Source organism: Heterodontus francisci, chromosome 6, assembly GCF_036365525.1.
Source record: "Heterodontus francisci isolate sHetFra1 chromosome 6, sHetFra1.hap1, whole genome shotgun sequence".
Classification (NCBI taxonomy): Eukaryota; Metazoa; Chordata; class Chondrichthyes; order Heterodontiformes; family Heterodontidae; genus Heterodontus; species Heterodontus francisci.
The window spans coordinates 6,938,283-6,965,297 of record NC_090376.1 but is presented as its reverse complement, the minus strand read 5'-3'; the positions used below and the strand labels follow the sequence as shown (position 1 = coordinate 6,965,297).

Sequence of the window (27,015 nt, the reverse complement as noted above, 5' to 3'; positions counted from 1 at the left end):
CCTCCTGGTAATTGATCCCTCCGCTAATGGAAAATGTTTCTTCCTATCTATCCTATCAATGACCCTCATAATTTTGTATACCGCAACAGGTCTCCCCTCAGCCTTCTCTGCCCCAAGGAAAACAACCCTAGCCTATCCAGTCTCTCTTCATAGCTGAAATGCTCCAGCCCAGGCAACATCCTGGTGAATCTCCTCTGCACCCTCTCCAGTGCAATCACATCTTTCCTATAGTGCAGTGACCAAAACTGTACACAGTACTCCAGCTGTGGCCTAACTAGCATTTTATACAGCTCCATCATAGCCTCCCTGCTCTTATATTCTATGCCTGAGCTAATAAAGGCAATTATCCCATATGCCTTCTTAACCACCTTATCTGCCTGTGCTGCTGCCTTCAGTGATCTACGGACAAGTACACCAAGGTCCCTCTGACCCTCTCTACTTCCTAGGGCCCTACCATCCATTGTATATTCCCTTGCCTTGTTAGTTCTCCCAAAATGCATCACCTCACACTTCTCAGGATTAAATTCCATTTGCCACTGCTCCGCCCATCTTACCAGCCCATCTATATCATCCTGTAATCTAAGGCTTTCCTCCTCACTATTTACGACACCACCAATTTTCATGTCATCTGCTAACTTACTGATCAGACCTCCTATATTCACGTCTAAGTCATTAATGTACACTACAAACAGCAAGGGTCCCAGCACCGATCCCTGCGTATACCACTCGCAAAAACAACCCTTGACCATGACCCTCTGCCTCCCGCCACTCAGCCAATTTTGGATCCAATTTGCCCTGGATCCCATGGGCTCTTACCTTCTTAACCAATCTCCCATGTGGGACCTCATCAAAAGCCTTACTAAAGTCCATGTATACTACATCAACTGCTTTAACCCTTATCTACACATCTTGTCACCTCCTCGAAAAATTCAATAAAGTTAGTTAGATATGATCTCTCCCTGACAAAGCCATGCTGACGATCCCTGATTAATCCCTGTCTCTCCAAGTGCAGATTAATCCTGTCCCTCAGAATTTTTTCCAATAGTTTCCCAACCACTGATCTTAGACTGACTGGCTGATAATTATCTGGTTTATCCCTGCTATCCTTCTTGAATAATGGTACCACATTCGCTGTCCTCCAGTCCTCTGGTACCTCTCCTGTGGCCAGAGAGGATTTGAAAATTTGTGTTAGAGCCCCCACCATCTCCTCCCTTGCCTCACATAACAGCCTGGGATACATCTCATCTGGGCCTGGGGATTTATCCACTTTTAAGCCCGCTAAAACAGCTAATACTTCCTCCCATTCAATGCTAATACATTCAAGTATATCACAATCCCCCTCCCTGATCACTACACCTACATCGTCCTTCTCCATGTGAACACAGATGAAAAGTAATCATTTAAAACCTCACCTATGTCTTCCCGCTCCACACACAGATTGCCACTTTAATCCCTAATAGGCCGTACTCTTTCCCTGGTTATCCTCTTGCCCTTAATATACTTATAATACGCCTTGGGATTTTCCTTTATCTTACCCGCCAGTGTTTTTTCATGTCCCCTCTCCTAATTACATTTCTAAGTACCCCCCACACTTTCATTGACATTCAATGGCATTACCATCGCTGAATCCCCCACTATCAACATCCTGGGGGCTACCATTGACCAGAAACTGAGTGGAGTAGTCACATAAATACTGTGGCTACAACAGGTCAGAGGCTGGGAATACTACAGTGAGTAACTCACCTCCTGACTCTCCAAAGCCTGTCCACCATCTACAAGGCACAAGTCAGGAATGTCATGGAATACTCTCCACTTGCCTGGATGGGTGCAGCTCCAACAACATTCAAGAAGCCCGACACCATCTCGGACAAAGCAGCCCGCTTGAATGGCACCCCATCTACAAACATTCACACCCTCCACTACCGACGCACAGTGGCAGCAGTGTGTACCATCTACAAGATGCACTGCAGCAACGCACCAAGGCTTCTTAGACAGCACCTTCCAAACCAGTGACCTCTACCAATTAGAAGGACAAGGACAGCAAATGCAAGGGAACACCACCACCTGCAGGTTCCCCTCCAAGTCACACACCATCCTGACTTGGAATTATATCGCCGTTCCTTCACTGTCGCTGGGTCAAAATCCTGGAACTCCCTTCCTAACAGCACTGTGGGTATACCTACCCCACATGGACTGCAGCGGTTCAGGAAGGCAGCTCACCACCACCTTCTCAAGGGCAATTAGGGATGGGCAATAAATGCTGGCCTGGCCAATGACGCCCACATCCCATGAATGAATAAAAAAGAAAATTACTCCTCCAGTGCCTCTGCTGTTTTCAGCACTTTGAATCTGTCATAAGCCTCCTTTTTCTTCCTGATCCAATCTTCTATATCCCTTGACATCCAGGGTTCCCTGGACTTGTTTGTCCTACCCTTCATCTTTACGGGAACATGTTAGCCCTAAACTCTCACTATTTCCTTTTTGAATGACTCCCACTACTTTCCTACAAGTAGCTGTCCACTTTGGCCAGATCATGTTTTATCATATTGAAATTGGCCTTCCCCCCAATTCAGTACCTTTATTTTCAGTCCCTCTTTGTCCTTTTCCCCATAACTACCTTAAATCTTATCCCCAAAATGCTCCCCCACTGACACTTCTACCACTTGTCCGGCTTTATTCCCTAGGATTAGGTCCAGCACCGTCCCTTCTCTTGTAGGACTTTCTACGTACTGGCTCAAAAAGCTCTCCTGTATGCATTTTAAGAATTCAGCCTCCTTTAAGCCTTTTGCACTAAGACTATCCCAGTTGATATTGAGGAAGTTGAAATCCCCGAATATTATTATCCTACTATTTTTACACCTCTCTGAGATTTGCCTGCATATCTGCTCCTCCATCTCTCCCTGACTCTTTTGGAGGCCTGTGTTACACTCCCAGCCAAGTGATTGCCCCCTTTTTGTTTTTAAGTTCTACCCATATGGCCTCATTTGAGGAACCTTCTAATATATCATCCCTCCTTAATGCAGTAATTGACTCTTTGATCAACAGTGCATTGCCACCTCCTCTTTTACACCCTCCCCTGTCACTCCGATTCTATACCCTGGAATATTGAGTTGCCAGTCCTGCCCTTCCCTCAACCATGTCTCTGTGAGAGCAATATCATACTCCCATGTGTTAATCAACGCCCTCAATTCATCTGTCTTACTGGTAAGACTCCTTGAATTAAAATAGATGCAATCCAGCCTTGCATCGTTCACTGTGGGAGGAGGTGTTATCAATTTTGGAAAGTGTGAAAATAGATAAGTCCCCTGGGCCAGATGGGATTTATCCTAGGATTCTCTGGGAAGCCAGGGAGGAGATTGCAGAGCCTTTGTCCTTGATCTTTATGTCGTCATTGTCGACAGGAATAGTGCCGGAAGACTGGAGGATAGCAAATGTTGTCCCCTTGTTCAAGAAGGGGAGTAGAGACAGCCCTGGTAATTATAGACCTGTGAGCCTTACTTCGGTTGTGGGTAAAATGTTGGAAAAGGTTATAAGAGATAGGATTTATAATCATCTTGAAAAGAATAAGTTCATTAGCGATAGTCAGCACGGTTTTGTGAAGGGTAGGTCATGCCTCACAAACCTTATTGAGTTTTTCGAGAAGGTGACCAAACAGGTGGATAAGGGTAAAGCAGTGGATGTGGTGTATATGGATTTCAGTAAGGCGTTTGATAAGGTTCCCCATGGTAGGCTATTGCAGAAAATACGGAAGTATGGAGTTGAAGGTGATTTAGAGCTTTGGATCAGAAATTGGCTAGCTGAAAGAAGACAGAGGGTGGTGGTTGATGGCAAATGTTCATCCTGGAGTTTAGTTACTAGTGGTGTACCGCAAGGATCTGTTTTGGGGCCACTGCTGTTTGTCATTTTTATAAATGACCTGGAAGAGGGTGTAGAAGGGTGGGTTAGTAAATTTGCAGATGACACGAAGGTCGGTGGAGTTGTGGATAGTGCCGAAGGATGTTGTAGGGTACAGAGGGACATAGATAGGCTGCAGAGCTGGGCTGAGAGATGGCAAATGGAGTTTAATGCGGAAAAGTGTGAGGTGATTCACTTTGGAAGGAGTAACAGGAATGCAGAGTACTGGGCTAATGGGAAGATTCTTGGTAGTGTAGATGAACAGAGAGATCTTGGTGTCCAGGTGCATAAATCCCTGAAGGTTGCGACCCAGGTTAATAGGGCTGTTAAGAAGGCATATGGTGTGTTAGCTTTTAATAGTAGGGGGATCGAGTTTCGGAGCCACGAGGTCATGCTTCAGCTGTACAAAACTCTGGTGAGACCGCACCTGGAGTATTGCGTGCAGTTCTGGTCACCGCATTATAGGAAGGATATGGAAGCTATGGAAAGGGTGCAGAGGAGATTTACTAGGATGTTGCCTGGTATGGAGGGAAGGTCTTACGAGGAAAGGCTGAGGGACTTGAGGTTGTTTTCGTTGGAGAGAAGGAGGAGGAGAAGTGACTTAATAGAGACATATAAGATAATCAGAGGGTTAGATAGGGTGGATAGTGAGAGTCTTTTTCCTCGGATGGTGATGGCAAACACGAGGGGACATAGCTTTAAGTTGAGGGGTGATAGATATAGGACAGATGTCAGAGGTAGTTTCTTTACTCAGAGTAGTAGGGGCGTGGAACGCCCTGCCTGCAACAGTAGTAGACTCGCCAACTTTAAGGGCATTTAAGTGGTCATTGGATAGACATATGGATGAAAATGGAATAGTGTAGGTCAGATGGTTTCACAGGTCGGCGCAACATCGAGGGCCGAAGGGCCTGTACTGCGCTGTAATGTTCTAATTCTAATTCTAACTTGTGCCTTAACAGGTCTATATTTGCTCTGCCTTCCAGACTGACTCAGTTTCTCGTCTATATTTGACTGTGCATCACCCCCTACTGTACCTCCACTCTGTATCCCATTCCCCTGCCAAATTAGTTTAACCACCCCCCCCCCACCCCACATCACCAGCAAGCCTCCCAGCAAGGATGTTGGTCCCGTTCCGGTTCAGGTGCAACCCGCCTAACTTGTGGAGGTCCCACCTTTGCCAGAAACAGACCAATGTTATCCAGGAAACTAAAGCCCTCCCTCCTGCACCATCTCTTCAGCCACGCATTCATCTGCTTTATCCTCACTAGCAAGTGGCACCAGGAGTAATCCAGAGATTACAACCTTTGAGGTCAAAGAACAAGAACAAAGATAATTACAGCACAGGAACAGGCCCTTCGGCCCTCCAAGCCTGCGCCGATCCAGAGCCTCTCTCTAAACATGTCGCCTATTTTCTAAGCTTCTGTATCTCTTTTCTTCCTGCCCATTCATGTATCTGTCTAGATACATCTTAAAAGACTCCATCGTGCCCGCATCTACCACCTCCGCTGGCAATGCGTTCCAGGTGCCCACCACCCTCTGCGTAAAGAACTTTCCACGCATATCCCCCCTAAACTTTTCCCCTTTCACTTTGAACTCGTGTCCTCTAGTAATTGAAACCCCCACTCTGGGAAAAAGCTTCTTGCTATCCACCCTGTCTATACCTCTCATGATTTTGTACACCTCAATCAGGTCCCCCCTCAACCTCCGTCTTTCTAATGAAAATAATCCTAATCTACTCAACCTCTCTTCATAGCTAGCGCCCTCCATACCAGGCAACATCCTGGTGAACCTCCTCTGCACCCTCTCCAAAGCATCCACATCCTTTTGATAATGTGGCGACCAGAACTGTACGCAGTATTCCAAATGTGGCCGAACCAAAGTCCTATACAACTGTAACATGACCTGCCAACTCTTGTACTCAATGCCCCGTCCGATGAAGGAAAGCATGCCGTATGCCTTCTTGACCACTCTATTTACCTGCGTTGCCACCTTCAGGGAACAGTGGAGCTGAACACCCAAATCTCTCTGGACATCAATTTTCCCCAGGACTTTTCCATTTACTGTATAGTTCACTCTTGAATTGGATCTTCCAAAATGCATCACCTCGCATTTGCCCTGATTGATCTCCATCTGCCATTTCTCTGCCCAACTCTCCAATCTATCTATATTCTGCTGTATTCTCTGACAGTCCCCTTCACTATCTGCTACTCCACCAATCTTAGTGTCGTCTGCAAATTTGCTAATCAGTCCACCTATACTTTCCTCCAAATCATTAATGTATATCACAAACAACAGTGGTCCCAGCACGGATCCCTGTGGAACACCACTGGTCACACGTCTCCATTTTGAGAAACTCCCTTCTACTGCTACTCTCTGTCTCCTGTTGCCCAGCCAGTTCTTTATCCATCTAGCTAGTACACCTTGGACCCCAAGCGCCTTCACTTTCTCCATCAGCCTGCCATGGGGAACCTTATCAAACGCCTTACTGAAGTCCATGTATATGACATCGACAGCCCTTCCGTCATCAATCAACTTTGTCACTTCCTCAAAGAATTCTATTAAGTTGGTAAGACATGACCTTCCCTGCACAAAACCATGTTGCCTATCACTGATGAGCCCATTTTCTTCCAAATGGGAATAGATCCTATCCCTCAGTATCTTCTCCAGCAGCTTCCCTACCACTGACGTCAGGCTCACCGGTCTATAATTACCTGGATTATCCCTGCTACCCTTCTTAAACAAGGGGACAACATTAGCAATTCTCCAGTCCTCCGGGACCTCACCCGTGTTTAAGGATGCTGCAAAGATATCTGTTAAGGCCCCAGCTATTTCCTCTCTCGCTTCCCTCAGTAACCTGGGATAGATCCCATCCGGACCTGGGGACTTGTCCACCTTAATGCCCTTTAGAATACCCAACACTTCCTCCCTCCTTATGCCGACTTGACCTAGAGTAATCAAACATCTGTTCCTAACCTCAACATCCGTCATGTCCCTCTCCTCGGTGAATACCGATGCAAAGGTCCTGCTTTTTAATCTGCCACGTAGCTCCCTAAATTCTTGTTGCAGGACCTCATCCCTCTTTCTACCTATGTCATTGGTACCAATGTGTACCACGACCTCTGACTGTTCACCTTCCCCCTTCAGAATGTCGTTCAGCCGCTCCGTGACATCCTTGACCCTAGCACCAGGGAGGAAACATACCATCCAGGAGTCACATTTGCAGCCACAGAAACACTTATCTGTACCCCTTACGATAGACTCCCTATATAGCCTATAGCCCTGCCACTCTTCTTCCTCCCCTCCTGTGCAGCTGAGCCACCCATGGTGCCATGAACTTGGCTCTTGCTGCTTTCCCCTGAGCCATCTCCCCCAACAATATCCAAAGCAGTATATCTGTTAGACAGAGGGATGGCCACAGGGGACTCCTGCACTACCTGCCTTCCTCCACTCTGCCTGGTGGTCACCCATTCCCTTCCTGCCTTTGTAGCATTTGCCTGCGGTGTGACCACCTCGCTAAACGTGCCTTCCATGATGATCTCAGCATCGCGGATGCTCCACAGTGAATCCACCACAGTGAATCCACCACAGCTCCAGCTCTGTAATGCGGGTAGCCAGTAGCTGCTGATGGATACACTTCCTGCACACATGGTTGTCAGGGACACTGGAAGCGTCCCTGATTTCCCACATAGCGCAGGAGGAGCATATCACGGGGCTGAGCTCTCCTGCCATGACTTACCTTTAGATTCATTAGTTACTCCCTTTAATTAAAAAATAATAATTACACTTGGGGTCTTGTTCTACTCCAAACACTACCCACTGCAATCTAAAGTCCTTAATAAATTACACTAATGTTAAAAAAAAACACACTTTAATAGTACTAACCTTATCACCTATATGGTAGGTTTTGGTGGTTTTCTTCAAAAAGAACTTCCCCTTTTTTTAAGCTTTTTATTTTACAGAACAGTCAATCCTCTCTCACCTCCTCCATAATTTTCTTAAGTATTAGAGTCTCAATAAACTTCACAAAAAAAAAACCTGGTTTCAAACACATCCCCAATTAGCAGTGATCTGAGATCTTGGTGTTTGTCTAACTCTGGTCTGTTGAACATCCCCGATTTCCATTGCTCCAATACTGGCATCCATGCCTTCAGCTACCTGGGACCTAAACCTTGAATTCCCTCCCTAACCCTCTGTATCTCTCTCTCCTCCTTTCAAGATACTCCTTAAAACCTACCTCTTTGACCAAACTTTTGGTCACCTGTCCTAATATTTCCTTGTGAGGCTGTGGTTAAATATTGCGTGATGACATTCCTGTGAAATACTTTGGCCATTCAGCTTTGTTAAAAGTGCTACATAAATAAAAGCTGCTGCGCAGTGACTAAATGAATCATCACATCAGGAAGTCTCAGTAAAAGAAATCTCTAACCAGCTGGCAGAGAGAGCGAGAGAGAAACAGGGGAAAAGAGGATCACAGTCACTTTCGGCACAGAAAGAGACCATTTGGCCCATCGAGTTCATACTGACTCTCTGCGGAGCTATCCAGTCAGTCCCACCACCCCGCACCCAACCCACCCAGTGATCCTCGTAGCTCTGCAAGTTTCTTTCCTTCAAGCGAACATCCAATTTCCTTTATTAAAGTCAGTGATTGTCTCTGCTTCCACCGCCCTTGTGGGCAGTGATTTCAGGTCATCACCACTTGCTGTGTAAAAAAGTTCTTCCTCATATTCCCCCTGTATCTCTGACCCAAAACCTTCAATCTGTGTCCCCTCGTCCGTTTTTTATGGGATGTGGGCGTCGCTGGCCAGGCCAGGCCAGCATTTATTGCCCATCCCTAATTGAAGGAGGGGGAAGAGAGAGAAAAGTCAGGGAGGGGGAGGGAGGAAAGGAAGAAAGACGGGGTGGGGAGGAAAGGACGAAAGGAGGCAAGACGGGGGGGGGGGGAGGAGGAGGCAAGACGGGGGGGGGGGGAGGAGGAGGCAAGACGGGGGGGGGGGGAGGAGGAGGCAAGACGGGGGGAGGAGGAGGAGGCAAGACGGGGGGGGGGGAGGAGGAGGAGGCAAGACGGGGGGGGGGGGGGAGGAGGAGGCAAGACGGAGGGGGGGGGGAGGAGGAGGCAAGACGGGGGGGGGGGGGAGGAGGAGGCAAGACGGGGGGGGGGAGGAGGAGGAGGCAAGACGGGGGGGGGGGGAGGGGGAGGAGGAGGAGGCAAGACGGGGGGGGGAGGGGGAGGAGGAGGAGGCAAGACGGGGGGGGGGAGGGGGAGGAGGAGGCAAGACGGGGGGGGGGGAGGGGGAGGAGGAGGCAAGACGGGGGGGGGGGGAGGAGGAGGAGGCAAGACGGGGGGGGGGGGAGGAGGAGGAGGCAAGACGGGGGGGGGAGGGAGGAGGAGGAGGCAAGACGGGGGGGGGAGGGAGGAGGAGGAGGCAAGACGGGGGGGGGAGGGAGGAGGAGGAGGAGGCAAGACGGGGGGGGGGAGGAGGAGGAGGAGGAGGAGGCAAGACGGGGGGGGGGGAGGAGGAGGAGGAGGAGGAGGCAAGACGGGGGGGGGGGAGGAGGAGGAGGAGGAGGAGGCAAGACGGGGGGGGGGGAGGAGGAGGAGGAGGAGGAGGCAAGACGGAGGGGGGGAGGAGGAGGAGGAGGAGGAGGCAAGACGGGGGGGGGGAGGAGGAGGAGGAGGCAAGACGGGGGGGGGGGAGGAGGAGGAGGAGGCAAGACGGGGGGGGGGAGGAGGAGGAGGAGGAGGAGGCAAGACGGGGGGGGGAGGAGGAGGAGGAGGAGGCAAGACGGGGGGGGGGAGGAGGAGGAGGAGGCAAGACGGGGGGGGGAGGAGGAGGAGGAGGAGGCAAGACGGGGGGGGGGAGGAGGAGGAGGAGGCAAGACGGGGGGGGGGAGGAGGAGGAGGAGGCAAGACGGGGGGGGGGGAGGAGGAGGAGGAGGCAAGACGGGGGGGGAGGAGGAGGAGGAGGCAAGACGGGGGGGGGAGGAGGAGGAGGAGGCAAGACGGGGGGGGGGGAGGAGGAGGAGGAGGAGGCAAGACGGGGGGGGGGAGGAGGAGGAGGCAAGACGGGGGGGGGGGGAGGAGGAGGAGGCAAGACGGGGGGGGGGGGGGAGAGAGGAGGAGGAGGCAAGACGGGGGGGGGGGGGGGGGGGAGAGGAGGAGGAGGCAAGACGGGGGGGGGGGGAGAGGAGGCAAGACGGGGGGGGGGGAGAGGAGGCAAGACGGGGGGGGGGGGGGGGAAGGAGGCAAGACGGGGGGGGGGGGGGGAAGGAGGCAAGACGGGGGGGGGGGGGGAAGGAGGCAAGACGGGGGGGGGGGGGGAAGGAGGCAAGACGGGGGGGGGGGGAAGGAGGCAAGACGGGGGGGGGGGGGGGAAGGAGGCAAGACGGGGGGGGGGGGGGGAAGGAGGCAAGACGGGGGGGGGGGGGGGAAGGAGGCAAGACGGGGGGGGGGGGGAAGGAGGCAAGACGGGGGGGGGGGGGGAAGGAGGCAAGACGGGGGGGGGGGGGAAGGAGGCAAGACGGGGGGGGGGGGAAGGAGGCGAGGATGGGGGGGGGGGGGAAGGAGGCGAGGATGGGGGGGGGGGGAAGGAGGCGAGGATGGGGGGGGGGGAAGGAGGCGAGGATGGGGGGGGGGGGGAAGGAGGCGAGGATGGGGGGGGGGGGGAAGGAGGCGAGGATGGGGGGGGTGGAAAAGAGGTGGATGGGGGGGGGTGGAAAAGAGGTGGATGGGGGGGGGTGGAAAAGAGGTGGATGGGGGGGGGGGGTGGAAAAGAGGTGGATGGGGGGGGGTGGAAAAGAGGTGGATGGGGGGGGGGGTGGAAAAGAGGTGGATGGGGGGGGGGGTGGAAAAGAGGTGGATGGGGGGGGGGGTGGAAAAGAGGTGGATGGGGGGGGGGGGTGGAAAAGAGGTGGATGGGGGGGGGGGGTGGAAAAGAGGTGGATGGGGGGGGGGGGTGGAAAAGAGGTGGATGGGGGGGGGGGTGGAAAAGAGGTGGATGGGGGGGGGGTGGAAAAGAGGTGGATGGGGGGGGGGGTGGAAAAGAGGTGGATGGGGGGGGGGGTGGAAAAGAGGTGGATGGGGGGGGGGTGGAAAAGAGGTGGAGGGGGGGGGGTGGAAAAGAGGTGGATGGGGGGGAGGTGGAAAAGAGGTGGATGGGGGGGGGGTGGAAAAGAGGTGGATGGGGGGGGGTGGAAAAGAGGTGGATGGGGGGGGGGTGGAAAAGAGGTGGATGGGGGGGGGGGTGGAAAAGAGGTGGATGGGGGGGGGGGTGGAAAAGAGGTGGATGGGGGGGGGGGGTGGAAAAGAGGTGGATGGGGGGGGGGGGTGGAAAAGAGGTGGATGGGGGGGGGTGGAAAAGAGGTGGATGGGGGGGGGGGGAGAGAGGCGAGGATGGGGGGGGGGGAGGAGAGAGGCGAGGATGGGGGGGGGGGGGAGAGAGGCGAGGATGGGGGGGGGGGGGGAGAGGCGAGGATGGGGGGGGGGGAGAGAGGCGAGGATGGGGGGGGGGGGGGAGAGAGAGGCGAGGATGGGGGGGGGGGGAGAGAGGCGAGGATGGGGGGGGGGGGAGAGAGGCGAGGATGGGGGGGGGGGGAGAGAGGCGAGGATGGGGGGGGGGGGGAGAGAGGCGAGGATGGGGGGGGGGGGGAAAGAGAGGCGAGGATGGGGGGGGGGGGGAGGGAAGAGAGGCGAGGATGGGGGGGGGGGGGAGGGAAGAGAGGCGAGGATGGGGGGGGGGGGGAGAGAGAGGCGAGGATGGGGGGGGGGGGGGGAGAGAGGCGAGGATGGGGGGGGGGGGGGGGGAGAGAGGCGAGGATGGGGGGGGGGGGGAAGAGAGGCGAGGATGGGGGGGGGGGGGGAGAGAGGCGAGGATGGGGGGGGGGGGGAAGAGAGGCGAGGATGGGGGGGGGGGGGGAAAGAGAGGCGAGGATGGGGGGGGGGGGGGGGGAGAGGATGGGGGGGGGGGGGGAGGGAAGAGGGGGTCGGGAATAAGGGGAGAGGGGGGGTTCCCAGGCGAACAGGTCCAGCCCTCAGGCCGGGATGAGAATTCGGGGTTGCAGTAACTAAATGATATGGATCTTCATGTTCACCAAATCATCGGCTCCCAGAAATGTAAAGAGACACAGTATCCGGACTGCATCTCCCTCCTTACAAATACCTGGGATACTGTGTTATCTTTTTGTTGCAACATTTAGAAAAACAGACAGTTCATGTTTAATTCATCTAGAACACTGGGGGATTTTTTCTTTTACCTTTATTTTATGTAAGGCTTTCTCCTCCTCCGTCATCTGAACCCACACGGTGATCGCGGGCTTGTTGTATTTCATGGACCAGCCTCTCTCGGAATTACATTCGTCTCGAAAAGATCGGAAATCCAGATCGTCTGGGATTTGCACTGAATCTTTGGCCATTCTGCACCTGTTAAACGCTCCTGGTATAATTTAAATAAGAAAAGACTGGTAAACCTTCCGGACTTATATCCCGACCTCCTCCTCTTGTATCTTTCTTCCAAAATAAATGCAACAGGGTTTGCAGAAATGGAATTAAACAAGACTGCGCTTTTAAAGGGAGGGAATGACACAAGGTTAAATCCCAGGGCCAGGAAAATTCCTGTTGGTTTTGGAGACTAGGATCCAGGTTTTATTTTTGTACTCTGTCTCTCTCACAGGTTTAAAAGGTTGTATCAGTTTCCCTGCTACCGAACCGACGAATCCCCGGGATCGCCTGCAACTGACGGGTGATTGACAGTTCGCACAAGGAGCCAGGAGCTGGGAATTCCGCATGGTCCTAAGATCCTCCGCATTCCTTGCTCCCTTTCGCAACTGCCAAGTTCACATTTTGTTTTTCCATTTTTGTTTCACCACTGTACATTCGAGGACCATGCAAGGGCACTTAAGCCTGTAAGGGAGACAATTTGTCTTAATTAGGGGCGGCGCAGTGGTTCGCACCGCAGCCTCACAGCTCCAGCGACCCGGGTTCAATTCTGGGTACTGCCTGTGTGGAGTTTGCAAGTTCTCCCTGTGACTGTGTGGGTTTCCGCCGGGTGCTCCCACAGCCAAAGACTTGCAGGTTGATAGGTAAATTGGCCATTATAAATTGCCCCTAATATAGGTAGGTGGTAGGGGAATTGTGGGTATGTGGTAGGAACAGGGGATTAGTGTAGGATTAGTATAAATGGGTGGTTGATGGTCAGCACAGACTCGGTTGGGCCGAAGGGCCTGTTTCAGTGCTTTATCTCTAAATAAAATAAATAAATAAATAAACCACACTACTCCCTTCCTTCCCCCGCCTCCAAAAAGCTCTCCCACGTTCCACTCTCCATAACCTCTGCTGCTCATGTCCTGACTCCCATTCACCCATCACTGACATTGGCTCCCGATTAAGCAACACCTCAATTTTAAAATTCTCCTCCTTGCTTTCAAATCCCTCCATGGCCTCACCCCCTCCCTATTTCTCTAACCTCCTCCAGCCCTACAATCCAAAAGGGAATTGAAAAGGAAAAATTTGTCATTTATGTAGTGAAAGAGCTGGCATAGGCATGGTGGGCTGAATGGCCTCATTCTGTGCTCTGTAATTCTATGGACAACACCAGCAATAAAATATAATCTCTTTAACACAGTCAGATGTCCTCAGGTGCTTCACAGGAACGATTATTGAACAACATTTGATACTGAGCCACATAAGGAAATATTAGGACAGGTGACCAAAAACCTGATTGAAATGATAGTTTTAAGGAGTGTCTTAAAGGGGGGAGAAACAGTTAGAGATACAGAGATGTTTATTAAGTGAATTCCAGAACTTAGGGCCCAGACAGTTGAAGGCACAGCCATCAATGGTTGAGTCCTAAAACTCAGGAATGTGCAAGAAGCTGGAATTCGAGGAGTGCAGAGATCTCGGAGGGGTATGGGGCTGGAGGAGATTCAAAAATGAGGGGGAGGGGGTGTGAGACTATAGGTGGATCTGAACACCAAAATGACAATATTAAAACTGAGGTGTTGCAGTGTAGGTTAGCAAGTACAAGGTGATGGGGTGAACAGGGACTTTGTTTGAGTTAGGATACAGTGAGCAGAGTTTTTATCAGCCCATGGTAATGGTGGAAGATGGGTGGTGGTCAGAGGAGCAATGCAATAATCAGGTCCAGAGGTAACAAAGGCATTGATGAGGGCTTCAGCAGCAGATGAGCTGAGGCAGGGACAGAGTCGGGCAGTGTTCTGGAGGTGGAAACAGGCAGTCTGAGTGACGAGTATGTGGTTGGAAGCTCATCTTAGGATCATGTAGAACAGCAAGGTTGCGAATGCTTGTTCAGTTTCAGACAGTGACCAGGGAATGGGATGGAGTCAGTGGTGAGGGAACGGAGCTTGTGATGGCGGCACAGTGGCGCAGTGGTTAGCACCACAGCCTCACAGCTCCAGTGACCCGGGTTCGATTCCGGGTACTGCCTGTGTGGAGTTTGCAAGTTCTCCCTGTGTCTGCGTGGGTTTTCTCCGGGTGCTCCAGTTTCCTCCCACAAGCCAAAAGACTTGCAGGTTGATAGGTAAATTGGCCATTATAAATTGTCACTAGTATAGGTAGGTGGTAGGGAAATATAGGGACAGGTGGGGATGTTTGGTAGGAATATGGGATTAGTGTAGGATTAGTATAAATGGGTGGTTGATGTTCGGCACAGACTCGGTGGGCCGAAGGGCCTGTTTCAGTGCTGTATCTCTAATCTAATCTAATCTGAAGACAATGACTTCGGTCTTCCCAATATTTAGCTGGGAGGAAATTTCTGCTCATCCAGTCCTGGGTGTTGACAAGCAATGTGTCAAATCAGAGGGAGTGGCGGGGTCGAAAGAGGTAATGGTGAGGTCGAGCTGGGTGTCGTCAGCTCAGTAAATGTGGAATCCATCATTGTGTTTTCGGATTTGGTCACCAAGGGGCATCGCATAGATGAGAAATAGGAGGGCTCCGAGGATTAGGTCCTAGGGGAACACCAGAGGTAACGGTGCGGGAGTGGAAACAGCAGCCATTGGTGGTGTCTCTTTGGCTGTGACTGGTTAAATAAGAATGGAACCAGGCGGGTGCAGTCCCACCCAGACGACAATGGAGAGATATTGGAGGAGGAGATGATGATGTGGTCAATTGTGTCAAAGGCTGCAGACAGGTGGAGAAGGAGGAGGAGGGAAAGCTTACCACAGTCACAGTCACAGAGGATGTCATCTGTGACTTTGATAAGAGTTGTTTCAGTCCTGTGGCAGGGACGGAAACCTGACTGGAGGGTTTCCAACATGGAGTTCCGGGAAAGAGGGGCATTTGGGAGGCGACAACACATTACAGATGGGGCAGTAATTGTAAAGACAGAGGGATTAAAGGTGAGTTTTTTTGAGGAGTTGGGTGATGACAGCAGATTTGAATGGGAGGGGCACAGTACCTGAGGAGATGGAATTATTAACAACTAACGTGAGGATCGCAAGGGAATTTGAGTGGTTAGCAGCACATCAAGTAAATTTGACACTCATTTGAATGCCACGACTCTGCACAGAAAATTTACAAAGCAATCAAGAGCAGGAATCCTGACTCATTGTCTGTTTCCTAGCATAAGGTCCTTAATCCAATTTTGATTGTTCCTATCACGGATCAGCTAATTTAGGAGGGACCATCCTGTTCTGCACGGCTCAGACACGCTATTATAAAAAACATAAAACTCATAAAAAAAAGGAGCTGGAGTTGGCCATTCGGCCCCTCAAGCCTGCTGTGCTATTCAATAAGATTATGCCTGCTCCTCTACCTCAACTCCATTTCCTGTACCATCTCCATATCTCTTACTAATCTCTGTATTGAATTTACTCAACGACTGAGCATCCAGAGCTCTCTGGGGCAGAGAATTCCAAAGATTCACCACCCTCTGAATGAAGACATTTCTCCTCAGCTCAGTCCTAAATGGCCGACCCCCCCTATTCGGAGACTCTGACGCCATGTTCTATACTCCCCAGCCAAGGGAAACATTTCCTCAGCATCTACCCTGTCAAGCCCCTTAATAATTTTATACGTTTCGGTGAGATCATCCCTTATTCTTCTAAACTCTAGGGAATATAGACCCAGTCTACTCAATCTCTCCTCACAGGACAATCCCCTCAACCCAGGAATCGGTCTAGTGAACCTTCATTGCCCTCTCTCTATGGCAAGTATGTCCTTCCTTAGATAAGGAGACCAAAACTGCACACAGTACCCCAGGTGTGGTCTCACCCATGCCCTGTATAATTGTAGCAAGACTCCCTTACTCTTATAATCCAATTCCTTTGCAATAATGGTTAATATTAATAACATTTGCCTTCCTAGTTATTTGCCATACCTGCAAGTTAACTCTTTGTGCTATCCAGCGCTTTAAATTTCTATTTAGTTTCTGTTGCAATCACATAAGAACTTTGGACTTACTAGACAAATAAAGACGGCGGCCCATCCAGCCCTAGGCAGTCATTGGATATTTTTAAGGCTTTTAAATAGATTCTTGATTGACAAGGAAGTCAAAGGGTATTGGGGGTGGACAGGAAAGTGGCTTTGAGGCCGCAATCAGATCGGCATGATCTTATCAAATGGTGGAGCAGGTTCGAGGGGCCGAATGGCCTACTCCTGCTCCTAATTCATATGTTCATTTTGCACTCTGGTTGTTTCATGATGTAACGATAATTGCTTTCTGCTTCCACCATCTCCTGAGGGAGCCTGTTCCATAGATTGACAACTGGCTTCCTTAGGAGAGGCTGGATAAGCTCAGGAGGGTGAAAGGGAATAGAATAGAAGGGAATAGACTCCAATGAAGTAGGGGAGGAGGCTCGTGTGGAACTTAAACACCAACATGGACCAGCTGGGCTGAATGAAAGAGGAAAAAAAGAAACACTTGCATTTATATAGTGCCTTTCATGACCACCGCAGGTCTCAAAGCACGTACTTTTTGAAGTGTAGTCACTGTTGAATGTAGGAAATGTGCACAGCAAGATCCCACAAACAACAATGTGATAATGACCAAAATACTCAGTTTTTTTATGATGATGATGATTGAGGACATAAATACTGGACAGGACACCGGGGAGAACTCCCCTGCTATTCTTCGACATAGTGCCATGGGATCTTTTACATCAACCTGAGCAAGAAGGTGGGGCATCCAAAAGACAGCACCTCTGATCGTGCAGCACTCCCTCAGTACAGCACTGGAGTGTCAGCCTGGATTTTTGTGCTCAAGCCCTGGCCTGTTTTGTGTTGTATTGTTTCTACAAACTAGTTTTGAATTTACCTCTGCCTTTGTGCACTGTCTGTGTTCTCTGCTTCTATTGTTCGGGGAAATGTTTGTTCCAGTCTAGATTATCCAGTCCCCTTCATTATCCTAAAAACAGTATTCATATCATCATTGAATCTTCACTTCCCAGTAAGAATATGCCCAATTTGTATCATAGCTTCTTGTAATCCAATCCCTCCAGCCCCTTAATTATTTGTTCTTGCTGTCTTCTATATCCTTTCGATAGCTGCAATATACTGTCTGGACTGTAGCGACAAGCACTGTACCCAGTTTTCAAAGTGCAGTCAGACCAGAAGTATTTCTGTTACACATATCCTGGCTTATCAGTGACGAGGAGGCAGCAGTCATATTAAAATGTGCTACTGATTCCAGAAGTTTCTTCAGACCTCTTGCCAGCTCACTGGGTAACTACGTGGCCTGGAATTCAGCCATACAGAGCAGGACTCAGCTGTTAATCCTTCCCAGTCTGAGCTGTCAGTTACTCTCAGTTTTGAGGGGTACAATAAAGCACAGGGAGCACCATTCCCTTTCTCTATATTTCACTGGAAAATGAGACATTGAATTACACAGAATTTTATTGCACAGAACCAGGCCATTCAGCCCATCTGCTCCATGCCGGTGTTTATGCACCACACAAGCTTCCTCCAACACTTTAAACCCTATCAACATATCCTTTTATTCCTTTCTCCGTCATGTGTTTATCCAGCTTCCCCTCAAATATATCTATACTATTTACCTCAACCACTCCCTGTGGTAGCGAGTTCCTCATGTGGTTGTCTCTTAACCGTCTGATGAAGCCATTCAATTGTCAAGAGCAATTAGGGATGGGCAACAAATGCTGGCCTTGCCAGTGACACCCCACATCCCATTAAAAATAAAGAATTAACAAAGAAGTCTCACAATTCTTTGGATAAAGAAGTTTCTCCTGAATTCCCTGCTGGATTTATTAGTGAGTATCTTATATTTATGGTCTCTGGTTCTGTTCTGGAAACATCTTCTCTACGTCTACCCTATCAAACCCCTTCATAATCTTAAAGACTTCTATTAGGTCACCCCTCAGCCTTCTCCTTTCTAAACAGCCCCAGCCTGTAAATACTATCTACTTATTCTGGTGTCAGATCTACTCGGGGCCTCAATTACCTTCAGCTTGAGAAGTGCCAAAAGCAACTGGGGTTCAGTTAGAGGAGGCAAAAGGTAATTGGGGTTCGATTAGATAGGGAGCTGGTGGCTCCTGCAGCTTATATGTTGAACAGAGATGCATCACGTAACCATAAAGCTCCTTAGTTGAACCTTCACAGGAAGACTAGGGTTGGGTTGACAAGTGCCAGTCTCACGAGAGATGCCCACATCCCATTAATGAATATTTAAAAAAATAAATTCAGGGCTGCTTCTTTACAAAACACAGACGGGTGTATAACGTTTGTGTTCAGGATAGGCTTATGTTTAAAACAAGTCACATATGATGTGCATGCTTTTCATTGCACCACCTGCCTCAGTCATGTAGCCCGAGCTCACACCTGCTTTCAACATCTACTCCGTTAACGACCTTTATAAATCACCGGGTAGGCACCAGTTGGATCATTGTGGTTAATGCTGGGTGCCACCCATTAGAAAGGATGTTCAAGGCCGTCGTATGAGATTTACTAGAATGATACCAGGGATGAGGGACTTCGGCTATGAGAGACTGGAGAAGCTGGGACTGTTCTCCTTAGAGCAGAGAAGGTTAAGGGGAGATTTAATAGAGGTGTTCAAGATTATGAGGAGGTTTGATGCAGTAAACATGGAGAAACTGTTCCTAGTGGTGGGAGGATCAATGACCAGAGGACACAGATTTAAGATAATTGGTGTAAGATTCCCGAGGGGAGTTGAGAAGAAATTGTTTTAAGTAATGAGTTTTTGTGATCTGGAATGCACTGCCTGAAAGAAAGAAAGACATAAGTTTACATCGCCTCAGGACATCCCAATGCGCTTTACAGTCAATGACGTACTTTATTGAAGTGTGGTCACTGTCAGAATGTAGGAAACACAGCAGCCAATTTGTGCACAGCAAGATCCCACAGAGAGCAATGTTTTAATGACCTGTTTTGGTGATGTTGGTTGAGGGATAAATACTGGGCCAGGACGCCGGGGGGAAACTCCCCTGCTCTGCTTCAAAATAGTGGCCGTGGGATCTTTTATGTCCCCTGAGATGCGGCCTCGGTTTAACATCTCATCTGAAAGGGCGGTGGAAGCAGATTCAATAGTAACTTTCAAAAGGGAAATTGGATAAATACTTGAAAAGGTCAATTTTGCAGGGCTCGGGGGAGGCAGATCAGGTGAGGGGGAAGAGGGAGTTGGGGGGAAGAGGGAGTTGGGGAAATGAGGGAGTTGGGGGGGAAGAGTGGGTTGGGGATGGAGGTCAGAGGGGGAAGAGTGGGTGGGGGGAAGAGGGAGTTTGGGGGTAAGAGCGGGTGGGGGATGGGGGTGGGAGGGGTAAGAGCGGGCGGGGGATGGGGGTGGGAGGGGGAGGAGCGGGTGGGGATGGGGTGGGAGGGGGATGAGCGGGTGGGGGATGGGGTGGGAGGGGGAAGAGCAGGTGGGGATGGGGGTGGGAGGGGGAAAAGTGGGTGGGGGATGGGGTGGGAGGGGGATGAGCGGGTGGGAGGGGGAAGAGCGGGTGGAGATAGGGTGGGAGGGGGATGAGCGGGTGGGGGATGGGGTGGGAGGGGGAAGAGCGGGTGGGGGATGGGGTGGGAGGGGGAAGAGCGGCTGGGGGGAGGGGGAAGAGCGGGTGGGAGGGGGAAGAGCGGGTGGAGATGGGGTGGGAGGGGGATGAGCGGGTGGGGGATGGGGTGGGAGGGGGAAGAGCGGGTGGGGATGGGGTGGGATGGGGAAGAGCGGGTGGGGGATGGGGTGGGAGGGGGAAGAGCGGGTGGGGTGGAGGGGGTGGGGATGGGGTGGGAGGGGGTGGAGGGGGTGGGGATGGGGTGGGAGGGGGAAGAGCGGGTGGGGGGAGGGGGAAGAGCAGGTGGGGGGAGGGGGAAGAATGGGTGGTGGATGGGGGTGGGAGGGGGAAGAGCGGGTGGGGGATGGGGTGGGAGGGGGAAGAGCGGGTGGGGGATGGGGTGGGAGGGGGAAGAGCGGGTGGGGAATGGGGGGAGAGGGGAGTAAGACTCACTGGATAACCCATTTGAAAAATCTTTCAAACAATGGTGAGAATGGCTTCCGTCTGTGTTGGATGGTTCTATGATTTTACCTGGTTGACTATTCCTGCCATGAACAAGACAGATAGAGCTTGGAATAAAGACACCTCTCATTGCTACATTGAGCCATAAAGAGCAGGCAAGTTTCAGTCCAGTTACCTGGAGAATGCCGAGGCTGTTACAATTGGCCTTAGTGGGAGCTCCTGTGCCTGTCTGATTCCAGTGATGCTCTGCTGAAAATTGCACGCGTATTGTTGTGTATGTATCATCTCAGGAGATGCCACACGCTACTCATTCTGGGATCTTTGCTACCTTGACTAAGTGTCCATTCTTCATATGTTACCCTGAAGCAGTGAGTATTGGTGGGCTATTGAACCATGGGGGCACCCGTGAGGAGGTCTCTGATCCTGTCCTGACCCGACATCCAGCCTGAGAAATGGTTATCAGTCTAATTAATGTTCTCTCCATCTGTAACTGACTTCACGCTCCTCCATTTCCAATCACGGGTATGCTTCCTTTTGGTTCTTGTGCTAATTATTTTAAGTCTGTGGTTACCGACCCTCCTGCCAGTGAAATAGTTCCCCTTATCCACTCTATCAAACCCTTCACGATTTTGAACACCTCCACATTACTGAAGTCCCTCATCTCTAAAGGTGTTGTGAAATAATCTTTTCCATTCCAATTACTTCCTGTAAGTTTCCTCTCAGCCAACTCCTTTCAAAGCTGAAAATTCCAGGTTACTCCAATTTTAAACTCATAATACAGTTCCCTGATGTGAGGGATAAGCTTTTTTGAGTTCTCTGAACATGTCAGTGACCGGAACTGGACACAGTGAATGAACTGTGGTATGACCACACTGTTGCCAACTCTGCTGGCATATAATTCCTGGAGGTTTTTTCACATGACTTCTTGCTGCCACCTGGCCCGCCCTCACACACCTCCCATTGGTCATCTGACAGGTCCATCTTTGCAGTGGCCCCGCCTTCCCACAGCCAATTGGAAAGTGAACTGACCCTTTGTTACCCAATTGGATAATTCTTGACTGTCAGTCACACAGCTACCCAACAACTCCCCCATCTCTGATCATTTTCTAACTGAGAAGCAGAAATACTCAAGGACAATGAAAACAACACCCATTTCTTTCATGCCCTATGATTGGTCTCCTGGCTGTTGCGGGCAGCAGTAACCGGTAGATTAATCTGCAATTCCTGGAGACTCCAGGGCAATCCTGGAGGGTTGGCAACTCCTACCTGACCACAGCACCATACTGAGTCTTAACTGCAAGCACTGATGCACAATAAACACTCCTGGCTATTTTTACCCATAGCGCAAGAACACATAAACAGAGCCCTGGTTATATTTGAAAAACAATTCAGCAACCACAACTTGCACTTGTATAGCACCTTTAATATAGTAGGCTCTGCACAGGAATGGTTAGCAAACAAATTTGACACCGAACCACAGATGGAGGTAATGGGTCAGGTGGCCAAAAGCTTGGTCAAAGAGATAGGGCTTAAAGAGCATCTTAAAGGAGAAGAGAGAGGCGGAGAGGTTTAGGAAGGGAATTGCAGACCTTGAACCCAGGCAGCTGAAGGCACGACCGCCAATGGTGGAGCGATTACAATCAGGGGGTGCCCAAGAGGCCAGAATTGGAGGAGTGCGGAAATCTCGGAGGGTTGTAGGGCTGGAGAAGGTTACAGAGATACTGAAAGGCGAGACCATGGAAGGATTTGAAAACAAAGGATGAGGATTTCAAAATCGAGGCATTGCTTAACTGGGAACCACTGTAAGTCAGAGAGCACAGGGGGAACGGGTGAACAGCACTTGGTGTGAGTCAGGACACAAGAGGAGAGAGAGGGGCAGAGGGGTTTAGGAAGGGAATTCCAGATCTTAGGCCTCAGCAGCTGAAGGCACGGCCACCAGTGGTACAGCGATGAAAAGGAGGGATGCACAAGAGGCCAGAATGGACTCTCTCAAAGTATCACTCAAAATTACATCTTCAAATCTGTAGCAGGGCTTCCTACCAGGAGGAAGAGGTAATTCAGACCAGTTGGCACTGACTATATGAATACTGTAATTTGAAGGGGTGGGTCTGAGTGATAGCAAGGCCAATAACAATGGCTTTGCATGTATAAATATGGAAATTTATGGTACAGAAGGGGGTAATTCAGTCCTTCATGTCTGCGGCCGATAAAGAGCCATCCAGTCTCATCCCACTTTCCAGCTTTTGATACATAGCCTTGTAGGCACGTTCAAGTACTTTTTAAATGTTTTTAAATCTGCCTCTACCACCCTTTCAAGCAGTGAGTTCAAGAACCCCCACCACCCTCTGAGTGAAAAAAAACATTTCCTCAACTTCCCTCTAATTCTTTTGCCAATTACTTTAAATCTATCACCCCCGATTATTGAAATCTCTACTGAGTAAACTGTTTCTCAATGGGCACTAGGACCTGGGAGATGCCTGTGTGGCAAAGACCACCACACCCTGATAGCAGGAAAGAAATTAGGCGAGTGATAAAGTCACACGTATCCTCAAGCGACCAACAGACTGTTTTGTGTTTCCCAGTCTGCCAGCTGCCAAGAAGGCTCCCAAGAACATGAAAGAAAACAGTGTCTGTTTGACTTTGATAGCTCGTTTCCATAGCAGCAGAGAGCTTCTTAAAGGTGTAGTGTTCAATCCATGTGCACCTGAAAAACTGGGACTGTTTAACTCGAGAGGGCAGAGAGCAGAGAAATAATTAATAAAAATAATTTCCCAACTCATAACTGCTCTCTAACCCCCACCATTGGAAAGTGCACATCAAATAAGGGCAGGATGGGTTCCAGCAGCTCTCTATGGTTGAATAGTCCTCTTTCGAATAGTTTGGCAACGCCTTGGTCTTAAAATTCCCATCCTTGTTTTCAAATTCCTCCATGGTCTTTCCCCTCCCTATCTCTGTAATCTCCTCCAGCCCCACAACCCTCCGAGATCTCAGACCTCCTCCTATTCTGGCCCCTTGTGCATCCCCAATTTTAATCGTTCCAACATTAGTGGCCATGTCTTCAGCTGCCTGGGCTCTAAGCTCTGTAGTTCCCTCCCTCTCCACGTCTCTCTCTCTCTCTCTCTCCTCCTGCAAACCGACCTCTTTGACCAAGCTTTTGGTCACCTGTCCTAATATCTCCTTATGTGGTTCAGTGTCAAATTTTGTTTGATAACCCTCCTATGAAGCACCTTGGTGATGTTATTACAGGCATTATATAAATGCAAATTGTTGTATCAGAGGATACCGTGTGAAGAACCTGCGATAGGCTGATTGGTCATGGGGTGCATCACAGTCTGCCTGCCCCTCGCCCAGCTTCCACACCTGTACACAAGCCTTCCGTCCGCTCAACCCTCCCCAACCTCAGCTTTGGGATGTGTTTGAGAGGCAGGGGTGGGAGCAGAGGGAAGGGGGGAGGAGTGCCTAGTACATCGTCCACAGGCCCTTCAGAGAACAGGAGTGGGTTTCTAAGGCAACAAACATTTCAGATCCATTTTGTGTCACTGTACCGGGCGTTAGTGAGACCACATCCAGAGTACTGCGTACAGTTCCAGTCTCCTTATTTAAGGAGGGATATACTTGCATTGGAAACAGTTCAGAGAAGGTTAATTAAGTTGGTTCCTGAGATGAAGCGGTTGGCTCGGTAACGTCATTTGCAGTGGATATACTAAAGATCAACAAATCCTTTCATGTCGGGCTGTACAATGTGAAGCCAGCAGACAGCACGGTCTCCCAGTCTATCCTGTCCTCTATCACAGAGGCCTTAGACAGTATGCGGGAGAGTCTGGACAAACCACTAACTCTGGACGAGCTGACAAAGGCCGTCAGGTCCTTTGAGATGTGTGAAACTCCCAGAAGCGATGGCTTACCGTTTGAGTTGTATTCGGCCCTGTGGGACTGGGTCGGCCCAGACCTGCTGGAAGTACACGAGAGTATGCTTCTGGTCGGCAGCATGTCAGAATCCATGAGGAAAGGCATCATCACCCTCATCTACAAGCGGAAGGGGAAGAGGGAGGAAATCAGAAATTGGCGGCCCATCTCACTGCTTAATGTTGACTACAAGATTCTGTCCAAAGTCATCGCCAGTCGGGTCAAGTCTGCTCTGGAGTTGGTGATCCACCCTGATCAGACCTGTACTGTACCCGGCTGGAAGATCTCTGATAGTCTCGCGCTACTCAGGGATACGATCGCCTATGTACGGGACAGGAGGGTGGACACCTGCCTCATCAGCTTGGACCAGGAGAAGGCTTTTGACAGGATATCACACACATACATGATGGACGTGCTTTCCAAAATGGGGTTTGGGGAGGGAATCTGCAATTGGATCAAACTGCTCTACACAAACATCAGTAGCGCAGTCTCAATCAATGGGTGGGAATCAGAAAGTTTTCAGATTAAATCTGGAGTCAGACAGGGCCGTCCTCTCTCCCCGGTCTTGTTCGTTTGCTGTATTGAACCTTTTGCCGAGTCCATCAGGAAGGATGCGAGCATAAGAGGATTGACAATCCCAGGCAGCGGAGGCACTCAGGTTAAAAACCCTCCCTGTACATGGATGACGTCGCCGTCTTCTGCTCGGACCCGCTGTCAGTTTGCAGACTGATGAGCATCTGCGACCAGTTCGAACTGGCCTCAGGAGCCAAAGTAAATTACGGCAAGAAGAAACTGATAAAGAAAGGGAGAATAGAATATGAATGTAAGCTAGCAAAAAGTATAAAAACGGACTGTAAAACCTTCTGTAGGTACGTAAAAAGGAAACGTTTGTCTAAGACAAATGTGGGTCCATTACAGGCAGAGTCAGGAGAATTTATAATGGGGAATAGAGAAATGGCAGAGAAGCAAAATGATTACTTTGTGTCTGTCTTCACTGAGGAAGATACAAGAAATCTCCCAGAATTAGTGATCCAAGGGATTAGGGGGAATGAGGAATTGAAGGAAATTAGTATTAGTAAAAAGGTTGTATTGGAGAAATTAATGGGGCTGAAGGTTGATAAGTCCCCAGGACCTGATATTCTAAATCCCAGAGTGTTGAAAGAGGTAGCTATGGAGATAGTGGATGCATTGGTGATCATCTTCCAAAATTCTATAGATTCTGGAGCGGTTTCTGCTGATTGGAAGGTAGCAAATGTCACCCCACTATTTAAGAAGGGAGGGAGAGAGAAAACAGGGAGTTGCAAACCTGCTAGCCTTACATCAGTCATCGGGAAAATGCTTGAATCTATTCTAAAGGATGTGATAAATGGACACTTGGATAATAATGATCTGATTGGGCATAGTCAACATGGATTTATGAATGGGAAATCATGTTTGACGAACCTGTTGAAGTTTTTTGAGGATGTTACTAACAGAATTGATAATGGGGAGTCGGTGGACATGGTATACTTGGATTTTCAAAAGTCTCCCACAGGAGATTGGTTAGCAAAATTAAAGCACATGGGATAGGGGGTAATATACTGGCATGGATTAAGGATTGGTTATCAGGCAGAAAGCAGAGAGTAGGAATAAACGGGTCATTCTCGCATTGGCAGGCTGTGACTAGTGGGGTACCGCAAGGATCAGTGCTTGTGCCCCAGCTGTTCACAATATATATCAATGATTTGGATGTGGGGGACCAAATGTAATATTTCTAAGTTCGTGGATGACATAAAACTAGGTGGGAATGTGTGTTGTGAGGAAGATGCAAAGTGGCTTCAAGGGGATTTGGACAGACTTAGTGAGTGGGCAAAAACATGGCAGATGGAATAAAATGTGGAAAAATGTGAGGTTATCCACTTTGTAGGAGGAACAGACGTGCAGAGTATTTCTGAAATGGTTAGAGATTAGAAAGTGTACATGTACAAAGGGACCTGAGTGTCCTCGTCAATAAGTCACTGAAAGCTAACATGCAGGTGCAGCAAGCAATTAGGAAGGCTAATGGTACGTTAACCTTTATCGCAAGAGGATTTGAGTACAGGAGTCGTGAAGTCTTGCTTCAATTGTATAGAACCTTGGTCAGACCGCACCTGGAGTGCTGTGTGCAGTTTTGGGCCCCTTACCTTAGGAAGGATATTATTACCAAAGAGGGAGTGCAACGAAGGTTCACCAGACTTGTTCCTGGGATGGCGGGACTGTTCTCTGAAGACAGATTGGGGAAACTGGGCCTGTATTCTCTAGAGTTTCGAAGAATGAGAGGTGATCTCATTGAAACCTACAAAATACTTAAAGGGATAGACAGGGTAGATGCAGCTAAGATGTTTCCCCTGGTTGGGGAGTCTAGAACCAGGGGACACAATTTCAAAATAAGGGGGAAGCCACGTAGGACAGAGATGAGGAGAAATTTCTTTACTCAGAGGATTGTGAACCTTTGGAATTCTGTACCCCAGAGGGCTGTGGAAGCTCAGTCATTGAGTATGTTTAAAGCAGAGATTGACAGATTTCTAAATACAAATTATATAAACGGATATGAGGATAGTGTGGGGGAAAAAGGCATTGAAGTGGATGATCAGCCATGATCGTATTGAATGGCGGGGCAGGCTCAATGGGCTGAATGGCCTACTCCTATGTTCCATCAGGTCAGACTACCTGAAGGTGCTGGGGATATGGTTCGGAGGAGCCAGGGCTTGCGCCAAAAACTGGAAGGAGCGATGGGTCATAGTGAAACAGAAACTTGTGGGA

At 49.8% G+C, this 27,015-nt stretch overlaps 1 protein-coding gene across 3 annotated transcripts in view; it reads right to left on the bottom strand.

Annotated features, from left to right (window-relative positions):
- LOC137371103 (START domain-containing protein 10-like) overlaps window positions 1-27,015 on the bottom strand; it is a 104,319-nt gene that overhangs the window by 51,206 nt on the left and 26,098 nt on the right. Inside the window, exons 1-2 of one of the 3 annotated variants that reach the window (XM_068033041.1) lie at window positions 24,234-24,354; window positions 12,145-12,323 (exon numbers count right to left, since the gene is read on the bottom strand). In XM_068033041.1, the coding sequence (XP_067889142.1) occupies window positions 12,145-12,323; window positions 24,234-24,354 (300 nt within the window). Of the gene's footprint in view, window positions 1-12,144; window positions 12,324-12,558; window positions 12,613-24,233; window positions 24,355-27,015 lie in introns of those variants that run through there. The other 2 variants (XM_068033042.1, XM_068033043.1) reach the window with 2 other exon arrangements.